This window comes from Microchirus variegatus (genome assembly GCF_963457635.1).
Source record: "Microchirus variegatus genome assembly, chromosome: 5".
Classification (NCBI taxonomy): domain Eukaryota; kingdom Metazoa; phylum Chordata; class Actinopteri; order Pleuronectiformes; family Soleidae; genus Microchirus; species Microchirus variegatus.
In genome coordinates this window covers 35,660,790-35,683,768 of record NC_139806.1, presented here as the reverse complement: position 1 = coordinate 35,683,768, position 22,979 = coordinate 35,660,790, and the positions used below count along the sequence as shown (strand labels likewise).

General features: G+C 41.2%; 1 protein-coding gene across 2 annotated transcripts in view; it reads right to left on the bottom strand.

Annotated features, from left to right (window-relative positions):
• clybl (citrate lyase beta like) overlaps nt 1-22,979 on the bottom strand; it is a 65,553-nt gene that overhangs the window by 26,210 nt on the left and 16,364 nt on the right. For both annotated transcript variants that reach the window (XR_014592843.1, XM_083890406.1), the window contains exon 2: nt 7,369-7,582. Coding sequence is in view for 1 of the 2 variants with exons in the window: in XM_083890406.1 (XP_083746532.1) it covers nt 7,369-7,582 (214 nt within the window). In the remaining variant the exon portion in view is untranslated. The remainder of the gene's footprint in view (nt 1-7,368; nt 7,583-22,979) is intronic.

The window sequence follows — 22,979 nt, the reverse complement described above, 5'->3', positions numbered from 1 at the left end:
GCAGAAAAACACCGTCAGAAAAGAGGATTTCTATCGGCTCGTTTACAGCAACTAGGAGGTTTTTGACCATAAAAACAAGTTAATATATGTAAGTAGACCTCCATAACTAACATTTATGTGCAACAGGACCACCTTATGTCACCTTTAAAATGAATGAGAAATCCATTTTGAGCATGTGCAATTATCAGCTCAAATGGACCAGATGTAAACAGTACTTTTTAAATTGAATTGTAAGAGTCAAAACATAACTTTGAGTTACTGTATTGGACCATGTGTATTTGGTGGGTTTCATGGTCTTACTGTGATTGTTTACAATATGGAAGTAATTCACAATAAGTTACTCAGCATGTTCACAAGCACAGTGTATACATATCTTTGTAGGAAATGGCTACACAAGTTTTTATCAATGTGAAAAAGAGGAATCCCTGAGCGATTGAACTGTATCAGGTGCACGACTGTGCACAATCTACAAATCAATCTCTCATCTCTCTTATTTCTGTAATATTGCTCAAACACAACCCATATTACGCTCAACAAAAATATAAACGCACGATAAAAAACTTGTAGTTTTGTTATGTGACAAAAAAGAGTAACTATCCAAAAATAACAGTACAATGTTATCAATAAAGTGGCTTTAATTTGCAAGCATTAGGTTCAATTTCAAAACAAAAGTCCTGGAGTAATGGCAGGAAGAACACAATGGGGGTCGATGATCCAAGTTCACTTACTACAATAATGTGTGTGTCCAGAGTAGTACACCAGCGACGCATGGACATCACCAGGTTGTCAATCACGGCCTGGGGGATGTTGTCCCATTTCTCTTGCAGAACCACTTTAAGTTGACATTCTATTTTTGTCCACCATTTCAAGTTTGTGCGTTTATATTTTTGTCGAGTATAGATATTTTCCCACAAATCGTTTCCATAAAATGTGTCAAATAAAATATGTTCAATCACACCCCCGTTTCCACAAGATTGGTGTCTGGCTTTTTCTTTGCCTCAGTAGGGGAAACTGGGGACAGTATAGATGGTTTATACCTTCAGGTGAATTAACCTCTTCTTCCCTGACCCTCTTTTTGGAGTTCCTGCTCGAAAAAATCACATGCCCAAACTAAATAGAGTAAATCTCTGCAGGGACAAGCTCTATGTTAATTATCCTGGTATCAAAATTAAGATAACACTTGTGAGATTCCCCCAGAGGTGTAAGTTTCACTGTAGATGCCACTGTGTCAGAGTAAATGTACATGGAACACAGCATAAATGAAGGATTTTTTTTCTCTCGCCTAAAAATATATTGCATTTTAAAGCAAATACCACCTTTAAAATATACAGTAGGAGCTTAAAAACACATGGAGGTCACGTAACAGCATGTGGACATGAGCTGTGCAAAGTCTGATGCTGCTGAAGTCAAGCAGAGTGAAATTACAGAGGTTTTAGTAAAGAGATGTCTAGGCGTTCTCTCTTTTGGCCCAGTTTGGCACCATCTGTGCCGTTTGAGATTTCTTAGTTACCAAATTATTAAAACCCATTTAATTTTATTTACATGTCACTATTGGTCTAAAAAGAACTTGTTTTGAAAAAGAAAGTATGATAACTCGCTGTAAATGGATGCTCCCTGTGCGGTGCGTAATAACAACTCTGTGACTCTGCAGCGTCTTCAGTTACGCAGCGCCATAGCTCTGGCTTACCTTGGTCAATTAGGGTGATTGACAGCTCGTTTTAAACCTCTAAACCGGTAGAATCAGATGTCCAAATGCGTGTGAATCACTTCATTAGCGAGTCAAAAGGACATAAATGCACATGACGCATTTGTGCGGACATTCGCCCTTCTCTAATCAGAACGATCTAATGTCGCTCTGTAATGATCAATCAGACCGGGATTTGTTCCCAAAGCATGCTGGGAAGTGTAGTTCTTCATTAGAAGTGGTTTTGTTCCAGTGGAAATAACTTGTTTTGATAAACAGCAAAGGTAAGACAACATTCTGCTTGTATTTCTTTAGAGTCAGTTGTTTTGCTCTTATTTAGAGGCTGGATCCGTAAAATCTTGGTCGTAGAGTGATAAAAAAATGGTACCGCTGGAATCTGTAGATTCTCCGCTGTCCAGTCGACATGTGTTTTTTTTTTTGTTTACATAATCACGCTGACGCGCCAGTGGCGCTTTTCAATGTGTGCGCTGTAGCGCTTTTTTCCGCTCCTGCTGTTTGATCCATCTGTGATTTAACTGTGTTTCGTGAACATAATAATGGTTTATATGAGCATTTAGCAGAGTTTCTGACCTTTCTGTGGGTATACAGCATGTCTGTGTTTGTTAAAGTTAGATATGGTTTTATGACAGTGCGTCTGTCACCGGGGCAACAGTGAAGAAGAGGTTAATTAACTTGTTTTAAGCACAACTAAGTGTCTCTGGTTCTGATATGCTTTGACAGAAAACCAGTCTGTCATACCTGAGTGACGCACAGTTGGCTGTAACAGGTTGTGTGTGTACATGCCTTCTCGTGTGCACATTTTTTGCATGTGAATTTCTGCCCAGTGTGTGCATGTTTGCGGTCTACGCGTCTTCTGTGCTCGTGTGCCTTTGCAAAGGCGCGTGCTGGTGTGTGCGAGCGGCGCTCCCCGTCGAGTCGGGCGCTCCACCGCGCCATCTGGAGAGGAAATCGAGTGTGAAGTACAGTATAGTTTGGGACCAAGCTCCGTGGCAGTGGCTCAGCGGTTAGTTCATTAGTTCCAAACTTCCAGGGATTAGGAGAGAATCTCTGTGGCAGTTGAGGCAGGGGGGAGTCAGGGAGGATAGAGGAACCCATGTGGGGAAAAGAGGGAGCGCCAGCGAGAGAGAGAGAGAAACACCAGGATGAATACTGGACCATAGGGCACTGAGAGACGGAGAGAGAACATGAGAGGTAGAGATAAACAATCTTAACCCTAAGGACCCAAGAGAGGGAGGGATGAGTGAGGGAGGGACGACGAAAGAACAAGACGGCAACGAAGAGAGGACAGGTGTAGCCGTCAGTTCCGCTCTGGGGTTTCAACCTGCCCTCCCTCTTCCTCCGCCCCACTGATCATACAGATATGATGATATGTGTAAGGAGTGTTAGAGCAGTCAGCCTTGTCTTCCCTCCCCTCCTCTCCTCACCTCCCCTCTGGGTCCACAGTGACAGTTAGCGAGCTCTGGGTGGCTTCCTAGCCTTTACTCCCTTTCTCATCCCCCTGCCTCTTAAGCAGCCAGCGTCACTGCCAACTACACAGACATTTTTGGAGTCAAAGCGGCAGGCAATTAAAGTGGGCACTCCCGGATTTCAGATTTCAACAGGAGGGGGGTGAACTGACCTTCGTTGTGTACCTTTTTGTCATGAAAATCCTTCCCTGTTTTAAGGTGAAGGTGAAAGATAAGTTAAAGAATACATTAAAGCTCACATAGAGTGGTCCTGTTGCACATACATGTTAGTTATGGAGGTCTACTTACATACATTAACTTGTTTTTATGGTCAAAACCTCCTAGTTGCTGTAAACCAGCCGATTGAAATCCTTTTATTCTGACGGTGTTTCCCAGCAGCGAGATTTGAGACTCTCACACTCTCACACCCAGAAGACAGAGTCTTGTGATTGGCCAGTACCCGGAAGTGACATATTCAGCACACCAGCTCTCAGAGGTGCAGCGCCCCCCTCTGGAATGGTGGATGCACTGCTCCTCATAATCAAAACATTGTTTTAACAATGTTTAAAAATAGCTTCTTCACGACTCCCCGCCGCAGTCCCTTTGACCCGGAGTCAGACCCAGAGTCAGAAGACACTGTCGCTCGTGAAACACCTCCACAACGGACGTTATTCTTCTTCTGCGGTTCAATGTACGCAACCGGACGTGCCCGGACTAGTGCCCGGAGCAGGACGATCTGCTGTTCCGGAGAACCGGTGTTTATGTAACCGGACCGGGTTTTTTCAGAGATCTCGCTGAGCCCGAGATTACAATAAAACACAGCGTTCTCAGCAGTGGCTGAACTGTTTGTTTAGAACCTTCAGGGCTTCATAAACAAGGTAATGACGCAGATACACACTAAAAAACAGCGTTAATTGGAACCTCCGGTCTAGTTCCGCTTTAATGAACATATAACGGGATGGTTAGGTGAAGTAACTCTACTTAACTCGCAGAGACAGTGGTTAGGGTGACATTTAAGCACATTTTCTTTTTTGCCACCATTCTGTCTACATAGAAAGCAGCAGACATGCATTTGAGAGTCCTTTGATGAGATTGGTCATCTCTAGTCAAGCACTGTTGCATTTTGTCACTAGAAAAAAACACTGTTTGACCATGTGGGCAAGCACCATGCTGGTTACTGTTTACAAAATGCAATGTGGTTTCATCTATATGGTAATACATATAGTATTATAGTATATTATAATATAGTATAGTAAGGTTCAGCTGTATAGTATATAAATAATGTGATCCAAGAACTGTTTTCTTTGTCTACGGAATGAGTAAAAACATGTAAGCATGCAGATATGTCCTCAGAAGGATGTCAATTGAAGCAGCTGGGTTAAAGATTATATCACAAAAGCAGAAAAGGGACAAATACAATAAAGACTAACAGGTAAGACACTATTTTTAAGTTGTTATGAGGCTGCTTTTATATCAGCAGGGTAAAGTATATTAAGATGCTGGAGGAAAGTGTAAAGAACTCAATGTTGTTGTGGTCCTAAACAGACTAATCATCGGAGGTGACCTCATATCTGTTAATCTTTTGCAATATTCTTTATTCGTGTCACTTCAGTCTTGTTAGGATGTGAACTTACTGAAAAAAAGGCCTACAAATGTCGCTAAATACTAGTCTCGCACCTAATAAAACTGTCTGCAGATTTTACACCATGTCTACACAGGCAAGGCAGGAAGCTGTTCATTAGTAGCACAAAGTTTCACTATTCCACCAGTGTATGTAGGATTCATTCAGGAATAGGGCTATTGTATTGGTCACACTCATGGCTACAAAAATTAGCAAAACCAAGGATGTCAAGAGCTTTCCATAATCTTTGAGTGGAAGAAGGAGAACAACTAGTGCTTTTTCTAGAGCTGCTTGTCCACCCAAGCTAGAGATCAGGGAGAAGGGCCTTGGTAAACAAGGTGACCAAGAACCCAATGGTTACAGTAATAGCTGAGCTTGTGGGAATGAATAAACTGAAGTCCTCCACAAATCTGTTGTTTTTGCAATACGGTGGCCAGATGTAAGCCACTCCTCGTGGAATTTGTGCGTAAAAACGACTCTCAGGCTGTGAGAAAAAAAAATGTTCTTGACGAAACCAAGATTGAACTGTTTGGCCTCATGTCTGGAGGAAGCCAGGCACCACTCGATACCATTCCAACTCTGAAGCAAGAAGGTGGCAGCACCATGCTGTGGTGGTGTTTTCAGCACAGACAGGGAAACCGGTGAGGGTTGAGGTAAAGATGAACCAAGTGCAGAGATACCCCCTCGTGAAATACGTGGCTGGGTCAGAGGTTTAACCTCCCAGCAGGACAAATGACCCAAAACGCACAGTCAAATCAATGCAGAACTCGGTTATGGGCAACTCTTTGAATGTCTTTGTGGCCCAGCCAATTGAACCCAATCAGACATCTCTGTAGAGTCCTGAAAATGGCTGTCCACTGACATACCCAATCCAAAACTGAAAGAGTTGAGAACATTTTCAGAGAAAATGGTAGAAAGTTGCTCAAATCATTACTCAAAGTGCTTCAAACTCTGTACTTGGTGCAGGGGCTGAGGACATATGTGAACTAAATACATCTCAATTTACATTTTAGCAACAGGATGCAATAAACGAGCGACGACAAGTGAAAAGGGTGCAGGGTTCTGATTCCATTCTGAATGCACTGTATGCACAAAATTGGACAAAAGAGAAATTAATAGTACAACAATTATGTTGCCAAATTGTTTTGGAAACAGCGCAATTTGTATCCAAAACAATTGTCTTAATGGAATTCCTGGCAACCGTCACTCTCAGACACACACACACACACAGTCACTCAATTATGTGGACCGTTTATTCAACACCTGAAAAAATATAATTTTGAACGAGGGTTTAACTACACAACAACCCCATGGATATCTAATTGCCACAGTGGAGGAATAAGCTGGGGGTGTGGGAAATGAAGGAAGGGTGCCAGTAGGAAAGGAGCATTTTGTTACCGAGTCAATAACTATTTATATGTATATATAACTATTTATATGTATACATATATATACACATATATATATATGGCCAAGCAAACACAAATAGATTACAGGATTGTTGCACTTCATGCCCCTCTGTGGTGTCAATGAATGGATGAAACTAGAAAGGAACAAAGCATGTGATTATACAACTGCCACTTATGCAGCACTGTTTCCAGGAAAGTATTAGTTTTGTGTTGTGTGTATTACTACAGGTCAAAGAAGGAGTGGAAAGTCGTTAAGAGAGCCCAAATTTCATTTGTGGATAATGTTAAATTATTTGCTGTTAATGGCACACACAGCTTCTGATAATATCCTCCAGAGTAAATTAAACATTAGCTAATTCCTAACAGAAAGGCCCTTGAAAATGATAGAAAAAAAATGTTTATCACATTTTTAACACCTATGCATCCTTAGTTTTAGTGTATGTGAAATGAGTTGGTTGGTGAACAAAAGTGGATGGAAAAAGGGTTATTTTTGTTGAAACTAAGATAGAGATAGATATGAACCTGTCACATGCTGACAGCTCAAGAGTGCAGAGTCTGAATTCTCAAGCCTGAATGCCTGTTTCAGGGCTGCATTCCTCTGAAATGTAATAAAGACAGAAGCTCTGACATCCACCGACTCCATCACGGGGTCACAGTTTTAGCCTGTCAGTCACACAGAGCATCGTCTTATTGTCTTTGTCTGCTACAGGAACAGCCTGCAGCCATTTCAATCATCTTTATTATCATGACTTAAAAACCTTTGTTAGTTAACTTTTTACCCAGGCCCCCTTCTTTATCCTACTCACCAATCACAATTTCATGGGCAGTTCAGGAGGGCCAATGGGGAGGACGCGTGGGCGGGAAGAGAATGCTTTTAACCTGCTGCATCTGGTGCTTTCCCGCTGCTCGCCCAGTGGGACATGGTCACCTTGTTTTAAAGGACTCCGATGGGGGGGAACCAATGCCTTTATGTCGTCATAATGGGGTGAAATGTGCTTGTTTTAAACATCTCACTTAGGTAGTTTTTCCTTTCAGTGATTAGAACCTAGCACCTGTCTGCTGGAGGAGAGACGGAATTATAATCATTCCGGATCACACAGCTGTCTGTGTGTGTTTGTGTGCTCCTTGCCGACCTGTTCAAACGAAGGCGCATTTAGCCGATACATGTGCATCTGTGTGTTTCGGTACCTTTTTGCTCAGGGCTACGCCATCTTCGCAGTCCAAGATGGCACAGTCAACATCCAACGAGGCCAGCTTCCTCAATTTTCGCTCGTCATTGCCAGGGCAGTAGAGAACCGCCCGGCGGGGTATGTAGCGCAGTGAGGGGCCCGCAGAGTGATGGTGATGACGGCATGCTTCAGGATACAACTGCCAGGCTGTGGGCAGCAGCCAGCTGCTCTCCCTTTCAACAGAAACATATACATATATGAAACAGTGGCACACGGATACATACATGTTAGCATGTGCCATGCAAATATGTACAACACACAGGTAGCAGCACCACGAATGCGCGCAAGTACATATTTTCAGCGCGTACATTAGTCATGAGTGCAATCAGTATCAATAGTAAGGGTAATGAATAATTAAAGACTGTTGCTGCATCAGTATAAGAGGCCACACCCTCGAGACTGAAGTGAAGAGAGTGAAAATGTGGAAACATTTCATTTTGGGAGTTCTGTTTGCCCTTCAGCTGTTCATTGAAGTGGATGAGAGCCGTTGACCTGTGCTTTGAGAACAAACTTACCCAAACACTGAGCCACTCATATGCTAATGTAGCCACACTGCTGAATATCTAGGCAGGACTGAAAGTGAATGAGCAGGGGTGTCGGCAGCGGCCGAGTCGTGAAATTAAGTTTGTCAGTCTCGCTAGTCTTTTAAAAAGTCGAATTTAGCAACTACAACTCATGAGAAATCCTGCAGTTTAAGACACACATTTACCAAATGGATAAACAGACATAACAGCAATAAAAGGAATTCAAAGACGCAACAGAGATTTATTGCAGTGTAATATTTGTTGAACATGAGCTAAAAATAACTTCATCAGTGGTGATTCTCAGAGCATTTTAGTTAAAAAAGCAAATACTTAAAGCTTAAAATTGCACCCGGAATAAATTGAAAACTGCAGTGACAAATTTAATTAACTGATCAGACAGTTTTGATTTTATGTTGTTTCTCTTAGACAATCAGTTTAACTTGTATAGTATAACTCAATAGCGCAATAGTCATAGATGGATTAGCACAATGAAATATTAAATTAAATATCACTAATGACTGACATACTTATCATTAGTATGAAGGCAAAGCAATGCTGGCTTGTGTACTCAAGCCAACATTAAAAATATCAAAAACATTAACATTTAAGAAGCTGTAAAAAAAAAAAAAAAAGATTGCTTTCATGAATTGTCATTCACCAAAAATACACTAAAACCAATTAATCAATTAGCAAAATAGTTGAAAACATAATTTAGTAACTGATCATTGCAACCCTACATTGCACATGCATCTCAGTTTTTTCAAGGATTCGTGTTTCTGAAACAATTGGCCTTAAATGTGTAGGTTCGTTTGCAGTCTTCATGTTTTATTCGCTAGAAACAGCTTTTAACAGAATTTCCCACAAACTCAGTGAAGCCCTTCGCAAGGGTCATTTTGAACGCGGCAGAGAGAAAAGAATTGGGGTATGCCCTCTATTAAATGAGGGGGTTAATAATTCTCTTTTCTTGTCTTTTGCTCTCCAAAGGGAGCTAAAATCACATCAATAGCCTCTTAATCCCGTCAACTACGCTTCCGTGTGCCCTCCAGTCTCAATAGAGCCTAATCTAACCTGGGATGTTGCGGTTGTAGCTGGCCATTAAAACCAATTCAGGTTGCTTCCAGCATTTTAGTGCTTCCAGGTACGGTACCTAGTCTTTTTTTTACGGGATGGGGACATTTTTCATAAAGAGCCTGCAGAGAAATAAAGGTAAAGGCTAAGGAGACAACAATGGCCCAGTCATTTTACAGCAGGGTCTGAATCGAGGGGCAAGAAATTAAAAAAGGAAGGAATATTAGAACGGGAAATGGTGAGTAGGCGGAATGCTGAGTGGAAGAGGTGACCGTTAAGATCTAAATGAAATCAGTTCATTCAGTGCGTACCGCTCATGAGGGGGGGTGTTGAAAGGCCAAATTAAGTGCCCACTTTAAAATGGAAATATAGTACAGATGAAATACAAAAGGAAGGTGGCAGTGCTTTCAATAATTCAGTAATTAAAAATCATGTTCCATTATAAAGGGGAAAAACTGAAACAGGAAGAGGGGGTGGTTTTTATTCCGCCATCTACATTTAATATGCTCCAATTTACAGTAAATTTAGGGTTAAAAAAAGAGAAGTTTCGATATTTGTAAGTGTTGTAAGTTTCATAAGAATAACCTGGTGTATTTGGGCTTGACAGATAATTTAAATGACAGATCTGGCGTGGCAATATCAAAAATATCTTTTCCATAAAGATCCAAAGGATTTGCTGGTCCAATAGCTGTTAACATCATATTCAGTGGGGATCTTCGGATTGTCTATAAATACATTACTTACATGTACTATATGTAGCCAGGGAATCTTTATCTTACACTATCCCACATCTGGTTTCCCATCATTAAATCACCATTGTGTTCTGTATAATTAACAGTCCCCACAGTAACATACACTCCAGCGCTACCAACTCTTTGGTTCCACCTTTTCTCTCTTCTTTTACATAAAATATTATGATAACATAGGGATGTGTGGTTATGTCGGCAGCTGTAAAGTGGTGGGACCTAGCCACAGTGACAACATTTACTGGTCTGAGATCAGAGGGAAGTGTGTGTTAGTGGGTTTATATGGTGCTGGATGGGAATGGTTCTCATTAGAGAGCGGCGGCAGCAGCAGACCGAGGCCTACAGTGGCACTGGAAAAGGGGGGAGGATGAGGAAAGCAAAGAATGTGGTGATGTTAGATTTTACAAGAGCTTTCCCAAGCTAAGTATTTCAGACTAAATAATACAGCAGGTCATATTTGAACAGCCACAAAATGGTTTTTTTCTGAAGTGTGTAGAATGTTTCCATGCTGGCTTGGCAGTATTTTACATGCAAATATCTGTCCATCTCCCTCCAACACTAGAAAGTGTATTGGATGGACTAAGTAGTTATTTGGCATATCAACTGTCAACTGATCTTCACTTTGACAGAGCAGCATCTGATGGTTTGAAAGTCACCTTCGGTGTCTGTAGCACTTAACTACAATAAATAAGCCTTGAACCACACATCCTTGAACTTTCGCATATCTTATCTTCGCTACTCTCAGACGACTATTTGATTCATGTTCATGCTTGCCATACTCGGCTCCGGTTTCATCTCCTTATCTCTGAAGTCCCATGTCATACAATCCAGAGAGGGTCAAAACATTTCACGAGGTGACTTCACACTATGATTTTTAGCCCAATTTTCCAGTCACAAATGCCTCAGCTCTCAATTGGGCAGTCACTGGTCACGTCATGTGTGGAGACATGATTAGCAGGGCTTGCAAACATGTTTCAAATGCATTGCCAGACCCCGCTAGAAATCTAGCTGGTGTCTGCAACAATTTTCAGATAATCACAGACCAGGATGAGATTATGTGGCCACAGAAACCCAAACAAACACCGCTCCAGAGAGAAGGGTGACCTGTCGTAGGGATGAACTTTCAGTGACTCAGTAAAATGTGCTGCAGTTCAGTTTGGTACATTAGGCAATTGTTTGCATTTTGTGAAAAGTTGTAAAAGGTACAAATTAATCATTGCATGTGAAGGGTCTCAGTCATTGGATTCATTGCACCTTCAAAAGCTTACATATAAGAAACTAGGATTGCTTGAGGTTCGTTGATGACATTTCACCTCCCAATCCGAGAGGCTTCTGCAGTTCCGACTATAGGGCTGCAACTAATGATTTTTTCCATCATTGATTATTCTGTCAGGCTAGTGGTTAGCATTATTGGCTTTTGCAGCAAGAAAACCCGGGTTCGCTTACCAGTCATAACAAGGGCTTGCATGTTTTCTACGGGTACTCTGGTTTCCTCCCACAGTCCAAAAGCCTGCAGATTTGGGGATTAAGCAAAGTGAACGCTCTAAATTGGCCATAGGTGTAAGTGTGAGAGTGACTGGTCGTTTGTCTCTGTGTGGTCCTGCGAAGGACTGGCGACCAGTCCAGGGTGTACCATAACGTTCACCCTATGTCAGAGAGGATTGGCACCAGCAACCCCCACGACCCTCATGTGGAGAAATAAAGCTGGGGTTGAAGATGGATGGAAGTACAAACAGCTCAACTTCTCTGTATTGGAAATGCAGCTTTATTGGGAGTGAACTGCACATCATCAATATTGCTGTTGTGTTGTGTGAACTTGACTTTAGCTAGCACTCCTCACATTTGGGGGTTTTGTGAGCATGTGAAGTGTCACTCAAAAGTTCATGGTTATGTGAAGAAGGCAAACTTTTTTTTGTAGTGGATCTTATTTGACAAATTTGGAAATTTAATGTGAAGTTTTCTTCTCTGAGAAATGCCTACACCACTAGAAGTGTATTTTTGGTTTTATTAGGCAGTGTCCCTGTGGATGGGCCCGGAAGACACAGCTATACTAATGTGTGAGAGCAGGCTTCCTCTGGAGCAGCATACAATTATATTTTGATAAATACTGAATTTGAAATAAGACAACTGAATGTGGTCTGGCTGTAAATACTGTATTACAAATAGCCTGCAGTAATTGCTTCATTATCATGACATGATGATCACTACTTCCTGTAACTCTACCGGCCTCCACCTGGCAGCATAATAGCCTAATTCAGGTGATAATATTCATTGTACCACATGAATCATAACAGATAACCAGAGAACCACTCTGAACCAGGCCTTGACAACAGCCTCCCTCTCAATATGTAGATTTCCACAATTACCTCCAGCATGGTGGTGTGAGCAGAAGCTGTGTGCAAAATGCACAAAATTAAAGATCTGTGTTTCTACCCCATGATAATCAGCCACCTCTTAATATGCAAACTACATTCTGGGGTCTGTGGTGCTTAAGATTCCTGATTAAATTTGGTGAAAATAAAGATGAATAAAGAACAGGTCAGAAATCGATATCGCCGAAGCATTGAGAGGCTCTCTGTCTGCAGAAAGCTGTCTGCGGGTGGGAAATAAAATGGTCAAAAAGTCATTAATATTTACCTAGCTTCATGTCCACCTGCCTGTCTGACACTTCTTTTTGTTTTTCACAATGAAAGAGATTCCCCACACACGGCCTTCCTCACAGCATGATGCTGTATGTGTATGTTTTCTTTTTTTTTTCACACTGCCTGAGGTCTGAGGACACAATTGGATGGCAAAGAAATTCTGAAAAATTAAGCAGAGACGCCCAAGACAGGGAAAGGAAAGAATCAAACACTCGTCTTCTTCTTTTTCTCTTTTCTGCCCCCTGCTTTCATTGCTTGCCCTCCAGCAAAAACTGAGGCTTGGGATGTGCAATCCATTCCCCTCTAGATTAGATCAGGAGTGGGGGGTGCAGAGTTTACTGGAGGCTACAGACAATAGAATACTGGACTTAACTTTTTCTTGATGACAAGTGTACTTTACTGTACTCTGTTTTATATCAGCTAGTTCAGAGCAGTTGAGAAAGAAAGACTTTTAACCACGAGTTGCTTTGTCAAAATAAAAATGTAATACCGATATCACAATGCAGGATCCTTTCAGCTCGAGACATTTAACTGAAATTGGCATTTCATATTTGGTGCAAAGTTGGGCTGTGTATGCTTGTTTTACATATATATACACTCATATTATATCACCATGTGGCCCTGCATTCATTTTCTCACTTTAAATAGCTAATTCCAGTGACTGTGTCTCTTTCACCATCAACAAAACCCCGTACTCATCCTCAATTTGTAATCTGTCTTTCCTGCTTTCTGGTCTCATTAGCATAGGTGTTATGCCTTAATCTACACAATGAGAATGGAGTTATCTTCAGTAGCTAATGTCTGTCCACCTGTAATCCTTCTCAAAGTCCCTGGCTTCACAAATCGGCACACAATGCCTTTATGCAAGGGCTCCGCTATTATGCCCATTGATAACTTATTTTGGTTCCTTTTTTTCCATTCCTTATCCCTTCACATGGAAACTAGTTAAATCCCAATCTTCCATAAAAGAACAGAAATGTCTTCGTCCTGGTGTCAGACGGGAAAAAAATGCAAAGGGCATGAGTATATATATATTAAATTTGGCGGAATCACAATCTGGTTTTATTTTCTGCAAATTGTTTCACTCAGAGTGATATAATCTGAAAATTCTGCCCATTATGTCACTCAAATTTGTAATAAAGTCTGAATTAAACTGAAACAAATTAATTATTAATAGAATCCAAAATTGAATTCAAAACAATGAATTAATCTTTAAAAGTTAATTGAGAGGGGAACTCAAAAAGGTCAAACAAGTCACTCCATTCGAGGAGGGCATAAGGGGGTTAGCTTTTAACTTAGCATTTTTATTGACTCCGGCAAAACAAAATGAGCGGGCTCTGTAGGATTGTGCACTCTGCATTGGCCATTCAGGGCTTCAGAGCCCCATTGTAGTACTTTGAAGAGAATGAAAGGAAACCCCACTGGTGGAAATGCAGTGGAACAGCCCCACAACAGGCCACAACTGTTCCCTTATGCATGAAAGGCAGGGACATAAAAGACAAGATGGACTTCTGAGGTAGGGCCAAAAACAAAAGCAACAAAAGTGCTGATCACGAGGGGATGACACAACTCGTCTCGGCAGAAGGAGCAGGGAGAAAAGGGGCCGGGGACAATGGCTCTCGCGGCCAAATGACATGTTGAAGAATTGAAAAATCCACACAAGAAGTGTCTTCTCAATTCACTAAACCCACAAGAGCTGGGTGACTGTCGGCTGGACCCTGGTCAGCTTCAGGGGGGTGGACAATAATTGCCCGCATCTTCTGTCTCTCCAACCCTCTTTCCTAAATCTCTCCCAGTTTGGCAAACTACTTGGCAAGGGCAAAGACACACTGGGGTTATGGCTTTAGTCTGCACACACACCAAACCCAAGACCAAACCAAACCTAATCAAAGTGTGGTGAGATCCGCTCCCGCAGCTTCCATTCCGATCTTTTGGCTTTGTGTGTCTGAACTGTTTCTGTTTACACCCAAAACACAATTACACTCGAGCGTAACCCCCATGGAAACAGTCAGATGAAGCAAAAACGTTCCTTCCATTCAAAACGCATCTCTGTATTTCATGACACTGTGAAATTGCTGGTGATTTTTGTAGGATATTTTTTTTTTTTTTTTTTTTTTTTTTAAATGTCACCCTAAACAACATTTTGTTAATGAGAACAATTCCTCATGATATTCACCCTGTTGGCCTTTAAACGGGTAACAATTGTTTTTGATATCTCATTGCAGGTATGAATAAGATGCAAAGCTATGCCTTTGTTTGAATGTGCCATATCTTCCATTGATGTGTTTTTCTGAATGCATACATGCAACAACCCAAGACATTAATACAAAATAATGGTCATCGCTTAAATTAACATTTAAGCGATGACCATTATTTTGTGCAAATAAATAGATACCTTTTCACACAAATACAGCAATGATCTGCACAGAATAAGAACATTTAAAAAATATATACTTTTAAACTAAGGTCTTTGTTGGACTTGTAAAGTCATACACACTCCGCAGGTAGAAGGCCCTCCTCCTCAATAGCCTGAGGCCTCTCCCACAATTTTTCACACATACCCACGGGCCCTTTAACTGGCCATCACACTGTCTGATTAATGGATCGATGTGGTAATTGATTAGTGAAGAGGAGGTGGGAATGAGAACATAGGTCAAACGTCAATAATGTCCCTCTGACAAAAGGTGGAAGACGTAAAATGTACCAGTGATAGCCTGCAGCCAGACCTCGACCCATCAAAGCTATGGCAGGACTAACATAAAGGCCCCAGCCCATTCTCTGGACAACCCTGCCCTCCCTCCCCAATGTGCCTTTTCTCTTGGTAATGCTGTCTGTTAAAGTGACAGGAACCATTCTGGGAGCTGCTTGTCAGCTCACCTTCATAAAACAAGTCGTAAAGCAGCAAATAACAGGCTTATATGGCTTCATTATAATGGCTATGCAGGATCACAACACTGGGCTGAGGGGTGAGGGGGGGTTGTGCTGGTATAGTGTAGAGGCGGAGAGAGTGTTGGCAGGACAGCCTGGTTCTCGTGACGGTTTGTTGTCCCAGCGGCTGTCACCATGTCCATGTTTGCTCAGGATAGAGGACCACTTGACCCCCGTCAACTCTTGTGTTCCCCCCAAAAAACCCCAAGCAGGACAAACAAAGTGTAGTATGACTCGGTTTTTGAGATGATGTCACAGTTCAGCCAAATGAGACTTCTTAAAACTGTGGCATCCTGCTGTGAACTTTAAAATTCAGCATTAAATGCCCTGCTATATACTTAACAAAACATGATACACTTAAAAGATCATAATTTGAGGCCTCTAACATATAAAAACGGTAATCAAGAACAAACCATCATGGTGTATCCTAACAGTTTGGAAAAAAAAAAAAAAACAACCAGGAGAACAGGGCCAGATGGAGCATGCATCTGCGACAGTAAACCTTTGGCCGGGGCAGGGCCGGACGTGAGAAAGATTCTCATTTATTTCATGCAAATATCTCTGGGCTGTTTCACAACCTGACAGTGGGGGTTGCAAGGTGGTCATTATCGCAGGTTGTCTCCCCGAAAACATTTCCCCTGTTTTTCAGAGTCAGCCGCGGCAGCCTGGCAGTGAAGTCAGCCACAGCAGATAGCGCCAGTAGCCATGAGGCGTACCTGTGTGCTCACCAGTCTTAGGGCATAAATAAGGAAAGACCTTGTTCTTCAAACACACCTCTTTATTTAGCTAAAGACATTTAAAAAAGAAGTTTCTGAGGGACAGGATTATCATATACATACAATTAATGTCGCCATTAAGGTTCAAAGCGCCAATAAAGCACTAAAAATAGGCTGCTTATATTAGCAAGTCAAATATGCAGCATAATGCTTGTAGAACATCTGGTATAGGCAAGCTTACACTATGTGCACCAAAGTAACTGTCCCTTTATGTGCTTATCTGTCATGTGCCTAGTTCCCAGTTGTGTCGAGATCAGTCACTTATCTCTTTAGCAAGGCTGTGGAGGCAGCCGTACAAGCAGCATCACTGTGATCATTGTATAGTTAATTGTCACCTCCATCAACATTAGCACTCTCAAACACGCTTACCAGAGGGGAAGGGGGAGGCAACTGACTGCGTGCTCTATTCTGAGGCTGACACTTGTTCTCCGAGGGGCGGTTTTTGGTGTCAGGATTACAGTGCATGCGAGAAAAGGGGGCGGAGGAGAGGTGGGGAGCTCTCTCCACAACTCATGTCGCTCAGCCGGGTCTCTGTATGTAATGGGAGCAAAGGGACGGAGAGACGACAAGACGGGGAGCGAGGCAGGATCGATGGGTGCTCACTTTAAAAAAAAAAAAATCAGTCTCTTAACAAGTGATGATGCAGAGAGACTGGAATTGTCTAGGACTGTCCTCCACTGACAGTCTGTTGTGAGACTACAATGGGCTTCCAGTAAATCAATAATATAATTTTCTCCCATAGTAATATATCCAAAATGAAATATGAAATCTTAAACTTCTATTAGTGCAGAAAATTACAACAAACCGGTTTACTAAACTTTTACGCTGGAACAAATTATCTTAATAATGTGGCATTTATCATGATAAAAAATATGTATGAACTGATATGAACCATTTTTTACAGTTTTCTATCATTTTTGACTATGTCACCCAGTCCTAGCTGCTGAAACCGACCATGTAGTTATTATATATAAACCTACACAGATCATATTTCTTAAATGGGCCAATGCAAATTAACGTCAGGTAGAAAAAAAGCACTAAAGGAAGAGTTAAATGTAACACACACACTTAATATCCATTAAACACATTTGGCAAAAGGCCAGCAGGATTTAAACACTTCACCAGATTCACCACTAAACCATATGGAAAAATACACATCTAATCTAATAAACACTGTCTCACACACACACACACACACACACACACACATGCATTACTCTGGCCTGCACGCACATGCGTGCACACACACAGGCATAACTGGACTGTAAAACAGCATTGCCATCTTGAGCCCCCTGGATCACTGGGGCCATCTGACACTGTACAGCCTGAACGCATTAATACTGGCAAGGTGGCTGCACTTTCTGTCTCAGCTAGCACAGTTGCATAACACCCAGTGATATGACTGCATTAACGGCATTAGTTCTGCAGCTGAGAACACTTAAGAATGACACCACCCCGCATTTACCTAATGCTTAATGTTGCTGCAAGATGTCAAACCGTCCATTTATCAGAGGCAAAACAACTGTAGATACACAAAGTCATGGGAGAGCACCTTAAAATGAGTTTTAAAAAAGTAGCATTTACTCATTATCAACAGCACAATTTTACATGTTTATAAATCCAGTCCAAGGTGTAAAAGGGTCCTCTGATGGGTAAAAAAATTATGCACAGTGGGGGTGAATAATAATGGGAACTGGGGCTTCAACAGTTTACATGAGTAGTATCGGTAGTATCAGTAGAAGTGTGTTATTGTCATTGTAAAAAACAACAATCAGTGTGTCAGCGCATGTTAAAAGTCCGATGTTAGTCAGACTAAGACAATAATTTGTTTTTTTTTTAATGTCATGTAAACAAGTTTGACCCAACCAAGCCAGTCTTAATTGGACTAACATACCTGGATAATGTGATTCATAGTATGATGACGCCTGCATGTCTGGTTGCACTGGAATAGGACTTCACTGCACATTCATCAAAATGTCCTTCCCGGCCTTTGACCCGGAAGTAGGAGACGACGTATAAACTACAGTACTGTTAACGGAAATCATACAACACTGACGTCTTGAGCCATGCTCAAACTAATTTGTATCACCTACTAATTTGTATCACCTAACTAAAACATTGACAGCAAGAACAAAACATACAGAAACACAGCACAATCCATCTCACCGTCCATCTCGCTGTTGGTGGTTTGTTTTTCTGTGACGTTATGGTCAACAGGAAACGTAAGGAGAGATAACCAATATATACATTTTCTCCTCCGCATGTATACTCGCACTCTGCAAATTGTCCGATTACTTGTCTTATAGACTACGGCCTTACTGTGCATGTACACATACCGAATGATGTTACAGAGCTCAGCCCCCACAGCACATTTACCAAAAAGTACTGGAAGTACTGAAAAGAACTTTAGCTCGTTAAAAACACACAAAATGTTGAGCATGGTATAAAAGTACTCGGAGGGGAGCTTGGAGCCACTATGTCAGTGTGCTCTGCCATCCTGCCGTCCAATTTTCTGCACCGAGCAAGTGTTCCACAATATAGTCTGCATGGGACAATCTGAGCTGGGGCGTGCTTGGACGCACCCTGGATATTGATGAGACTGGAACATTAGATCAGTCAGTAGATCAGACTATTTGGATACTTGGCCTACGATGTGATATGTACAGCGTCTGGTCTGTTGCCCCCACTCATGCACACATCTGAGGCCAGACACACACATGCCCCCGTACCCCCTCTTTGGACCTCCGAAAAAAAGTCGGACAGATGGGTGTACTGGAAAGATCCATTTGGGAGACCAAAACATACTAAGGTCCTATCTGTCCAACGTTTGGATTTGGAGGACAACTACAGCAAGAGAAAAACAGGAAAGAGGAAAAAGGGACATCTGTGACATTTGTCTTATTTCCTCTCTTGTGGGGCAAGATGTGTCATGAGTGAGCATTGAGCATTTCAGATCGTAGTCCATTTAATTAATGAACCCCCCCCCCCCCCCCCACCCCACCACACACACTTGTTCATAGCTCCTCATCTCTCCCTTGTAAGTTGCCTGTGCCCCCAAGTGGTTGATCACAATAACTGCATTGCTTTTACAAATGCATATTTTTTAAATGTCCCTTTTTTTTTAAATACTTTTAAGCTAAACCATGTGACCACCTTGTGTCATAATAATATTCAAACTGGAGGTGAGGCTAAATGCTTTAAGATTATGCACTGCAACATATGTCCATACCAAACTGTAATATGCATATAAATAAGTATGCAAGCTGAATGTAGTTATTTTATGATCAAGTGCTCAACCTAAGCTCAGCCTCTGCACAATGTGAGAGTGAAATTGGGTGAGAACAAAAACTCTGTTCTTTTAAGGGTAACAACTGACATACATTGGTACTCCTGACTACCAATTTATATTTAATCAAACAGAAATCAAACTGGCAAAGATGACGAGAATAACTTCACTGAAGAAACACTTGGTTAATTGCACAATATATTAAAATGCTAATAAGTGTACAGTGTCACTACTTCGGCAACAGCTTCGGCAAAAAAAGCCTAATATGAGACGAGAGACTCTCCATGGAGACGTTAGGCAACAACTTCAGGTAATTAATTGGCAACTTGCATTACAGTTTCTCACTGCCTTTGTTGACATTAGCATTACTAGCACTAGCCAACACCTACATTAAATGTCCTACCAACACAATATACTTGATGCCCCAGTGACAGACTGACAAGGATTTGCGTTTGGGAGGGGTTTGTTTTTGTTTGGTGTGTGTGAAATATAAAAAGGTTAAAAGAAGGTAGAGCGGAGCAGTTTCAACATGTTTTGAAACATTTGTGTTACAGAGAAATGACAGTACCAAAAGCAAAGGTACACAACAGTAATGATGTCAAGGTGCCACTACTGACAGTACATCCAGAGATAAAAACATGGAACAGTTAACCAAACCTAGTCTGAACAAAAGGTACATAAATGGCAGACAACAAGTCTGCTGTTGGTGGTAAATACTTAATAACAGAGATAACTCTTTGCTACCAGCACTCGCTCCCAAATTCACACTGTGGAAAAACAGAAATATGTAACGACCACTTGTGCTATCACTGCTCAACAGTAAGAGTTAATAAAGAGGAATTTTGAATAATAAAGCGGATGCTCCCTGTAGTGTTTTAATCACAGATGCTTCATTCTTTCAACCGACGGGGATGCCTTTTGCCCTCAACTTCTGCCCAGCCCCAAGCCTTTAATTAAGACTGGCTTAGGCCCGATTGATCCTGACACACCAGGAAGTTCCTTGAATATCTGACCATGGAAGTATTATAGGCCATAACCCCCCCCCCCATAGCAGCCCCCAGCCCCTACACCACATGCCACATAAAACGGTCTGAAAGCTGAAAGCCCATGTCTGTCAATGGGACCTTACATGACTAAGGTATTCAGGTCTCACTCGTGTCTACATGAATTAAAGTGTTTTTCCTGTGAAACAATTTCAACTGTTTGATGACTCATACTACATTCAGGAGCTTTCTCAAATTCCTAATTTAGACACACTGTAATCTATTATGCCCCATTTCCTGGGTTAAACCTGCCGGTATAGGCAAAGTTGGTGACAAAAAGTCCTTAACAACCAACGACAGGATGATCCATGTTGAGCAGCGAGTTATTGTCAACTCTGGCCTAAGCCAAAATGCACAATCATTGTGAACACACCTTAACAATGATCCAAATGACAACCCCTTAGCCAGAGTCCTCCTCAGCTGTAAATACTGCTATAGTTACAGTAACGGCTACCTTTGCAAGCATGACTGCAACTGGAAGTTCTGCAGTTTTATTTATTTAGTTTTTCTGATATCATATACAACATTATGCATGTATGTCATGTAAATCACAGTCAAACTAAATCAGAGCAGGTATGTTACTATGTACTGTAGATGCTTAAAAGAAAAAAAAAGAGCAACCGTAGCATCTCTGACACTTGAGGAGCAGTGTTGTCGAGGAAAAGTAGGTATTAGCCTTTGTATGTTTGCACAGATTTTACATGCAAAAAATAAATGTATGAAACAACAAAAAAAACAAAAAGCATATGACAACTTTAAATGAATAGTACATTTCCTGTAGCAACAACAGTGATGCAACTAGGCAGCTGGGATTGTTTGATTGTCAGAGCTCTGTGCTGCAGGTGTTGTGCACCACATGGAGAGAATTCTTGTATTGGCTTTCACCACAACAGAGCCACTGCCTTTGTGTGCATGGTGTTCTGCAATTCACCAAATGTAATGTTAGACATTAAGCGGCTTGTGTTTTCAGTAGCTGAAAAATCGTTTACTGTACGCGGGAAAAAAAAAAAAACCTGTTTATTTTATTGCCACTTTCCTCTTTGTGAACAACACACTTTAGACAAATGCTAAAATATCAAGTGAATGTAAATGTGAGACAAAACCACCCAGACTACGCACAGCAGGACAGAGGTTCCACATGACAATCTGAAGAGCTTGTACATGTCCAGGGAGAGGAATGAGTTGTTGCAGCTAAGAGGAGTTTAAGACTCTGATCTGTTGGAGGAGAAATCCTGCCAAGCATCCAAGCATTATATCTCCAGATGTGGACACAATAAAAGGCAACACTGATACAATACACATAATGGAAATAAAACCATATATTAATTCCTTAAAAAAAACAAGAATGATTGCAACATGGTTTTCTTCAGTTGAAATAAATGTTCAATATAATGTTTTGTTGAATTGTCTACAATGTTTTTACATCGATTTGTGCAATGTGTAATTGTGTGCCCATACAATTTGACATGGTTTCAACTACATACTAATCAGTATTCATGCGTTATAAATGATGAATTAAATATTTATTCATGCTTAACTAATGCTAATAGTGTGTACTTGTATATAATATTTAAAGGTGCCATATGTAAGAATGTGGCCAAAAACAGTTACTACATTCAAATTCAAAATACCAAGGTCTTTTAGGTTTAATTTTCGGACCTAACGGGCAACCCCGTGGTTGCTCAGCAGCTGAGACTCTACCGACTGCAATGATTGGTAGATGGCGGTAGGTGGCGCCACATTCCAAGACATGATTTCAAAACATAAACATGATTTGCAGTCTGCAAAATATTTTTTTTAAAGTTATGTTAGTTATGGAGGTCTAGTTATATACATGAACTTGTTTTTATGGTCAAAAACCTCCTAGTTGCTGTAAATGAGCCCATAGAAATCTCTCCTTACTGACACTGTCCTCAGCCACGCTGTTTCAGACTGAAATCTCACACCCAGAAGACAGAGTGCGTGGTGATTGGCCAGCCAGTGTAGAGCCTTCCCAACTGTCTTGTGATTGGCCAACACCCGGAAGTGACATAATTAGCACACTAGCTCTCAGAAGCGCAGCTCAGATCTCACTGAGCCTGAGATTACAATAAAACACAGCGTTCTCAGCAACGGCTGAACTGTTTGTTTTGAAAATTCAGGGCTTCGTAAACGAGCTAATGACGCAGATACACACTAAAAAAGAGCGTTAATTGGAACTTCCGGTCTAGGTCTCGCTTTGATGCAAATACTTTGGCTGTACTGTTGTTGTTGGTGAGTTCAGTTTGTTATATGAACATTATTCCTGAGTCTCTGTGACATATTAGGAGGATTTTACGGCCAGTTGATTTAGATTTATTACATAATGCAGAAAGAGGCCGTCGGTAACTTCTGTCAGCCATAGAACTGCAGTGCCATCATTCCAGTCATTTAGGTAATCTGTCAAAAACGTAAAGATGCTTGAAGAACTATAAAACATTTATGATCATTTCAATAATTTGATTCAAATGTGATGTATTAGCTGTAAATGGTTGGATTGATTTGGGGCTAATGAGATGTCACACCTAATTTTTTACCA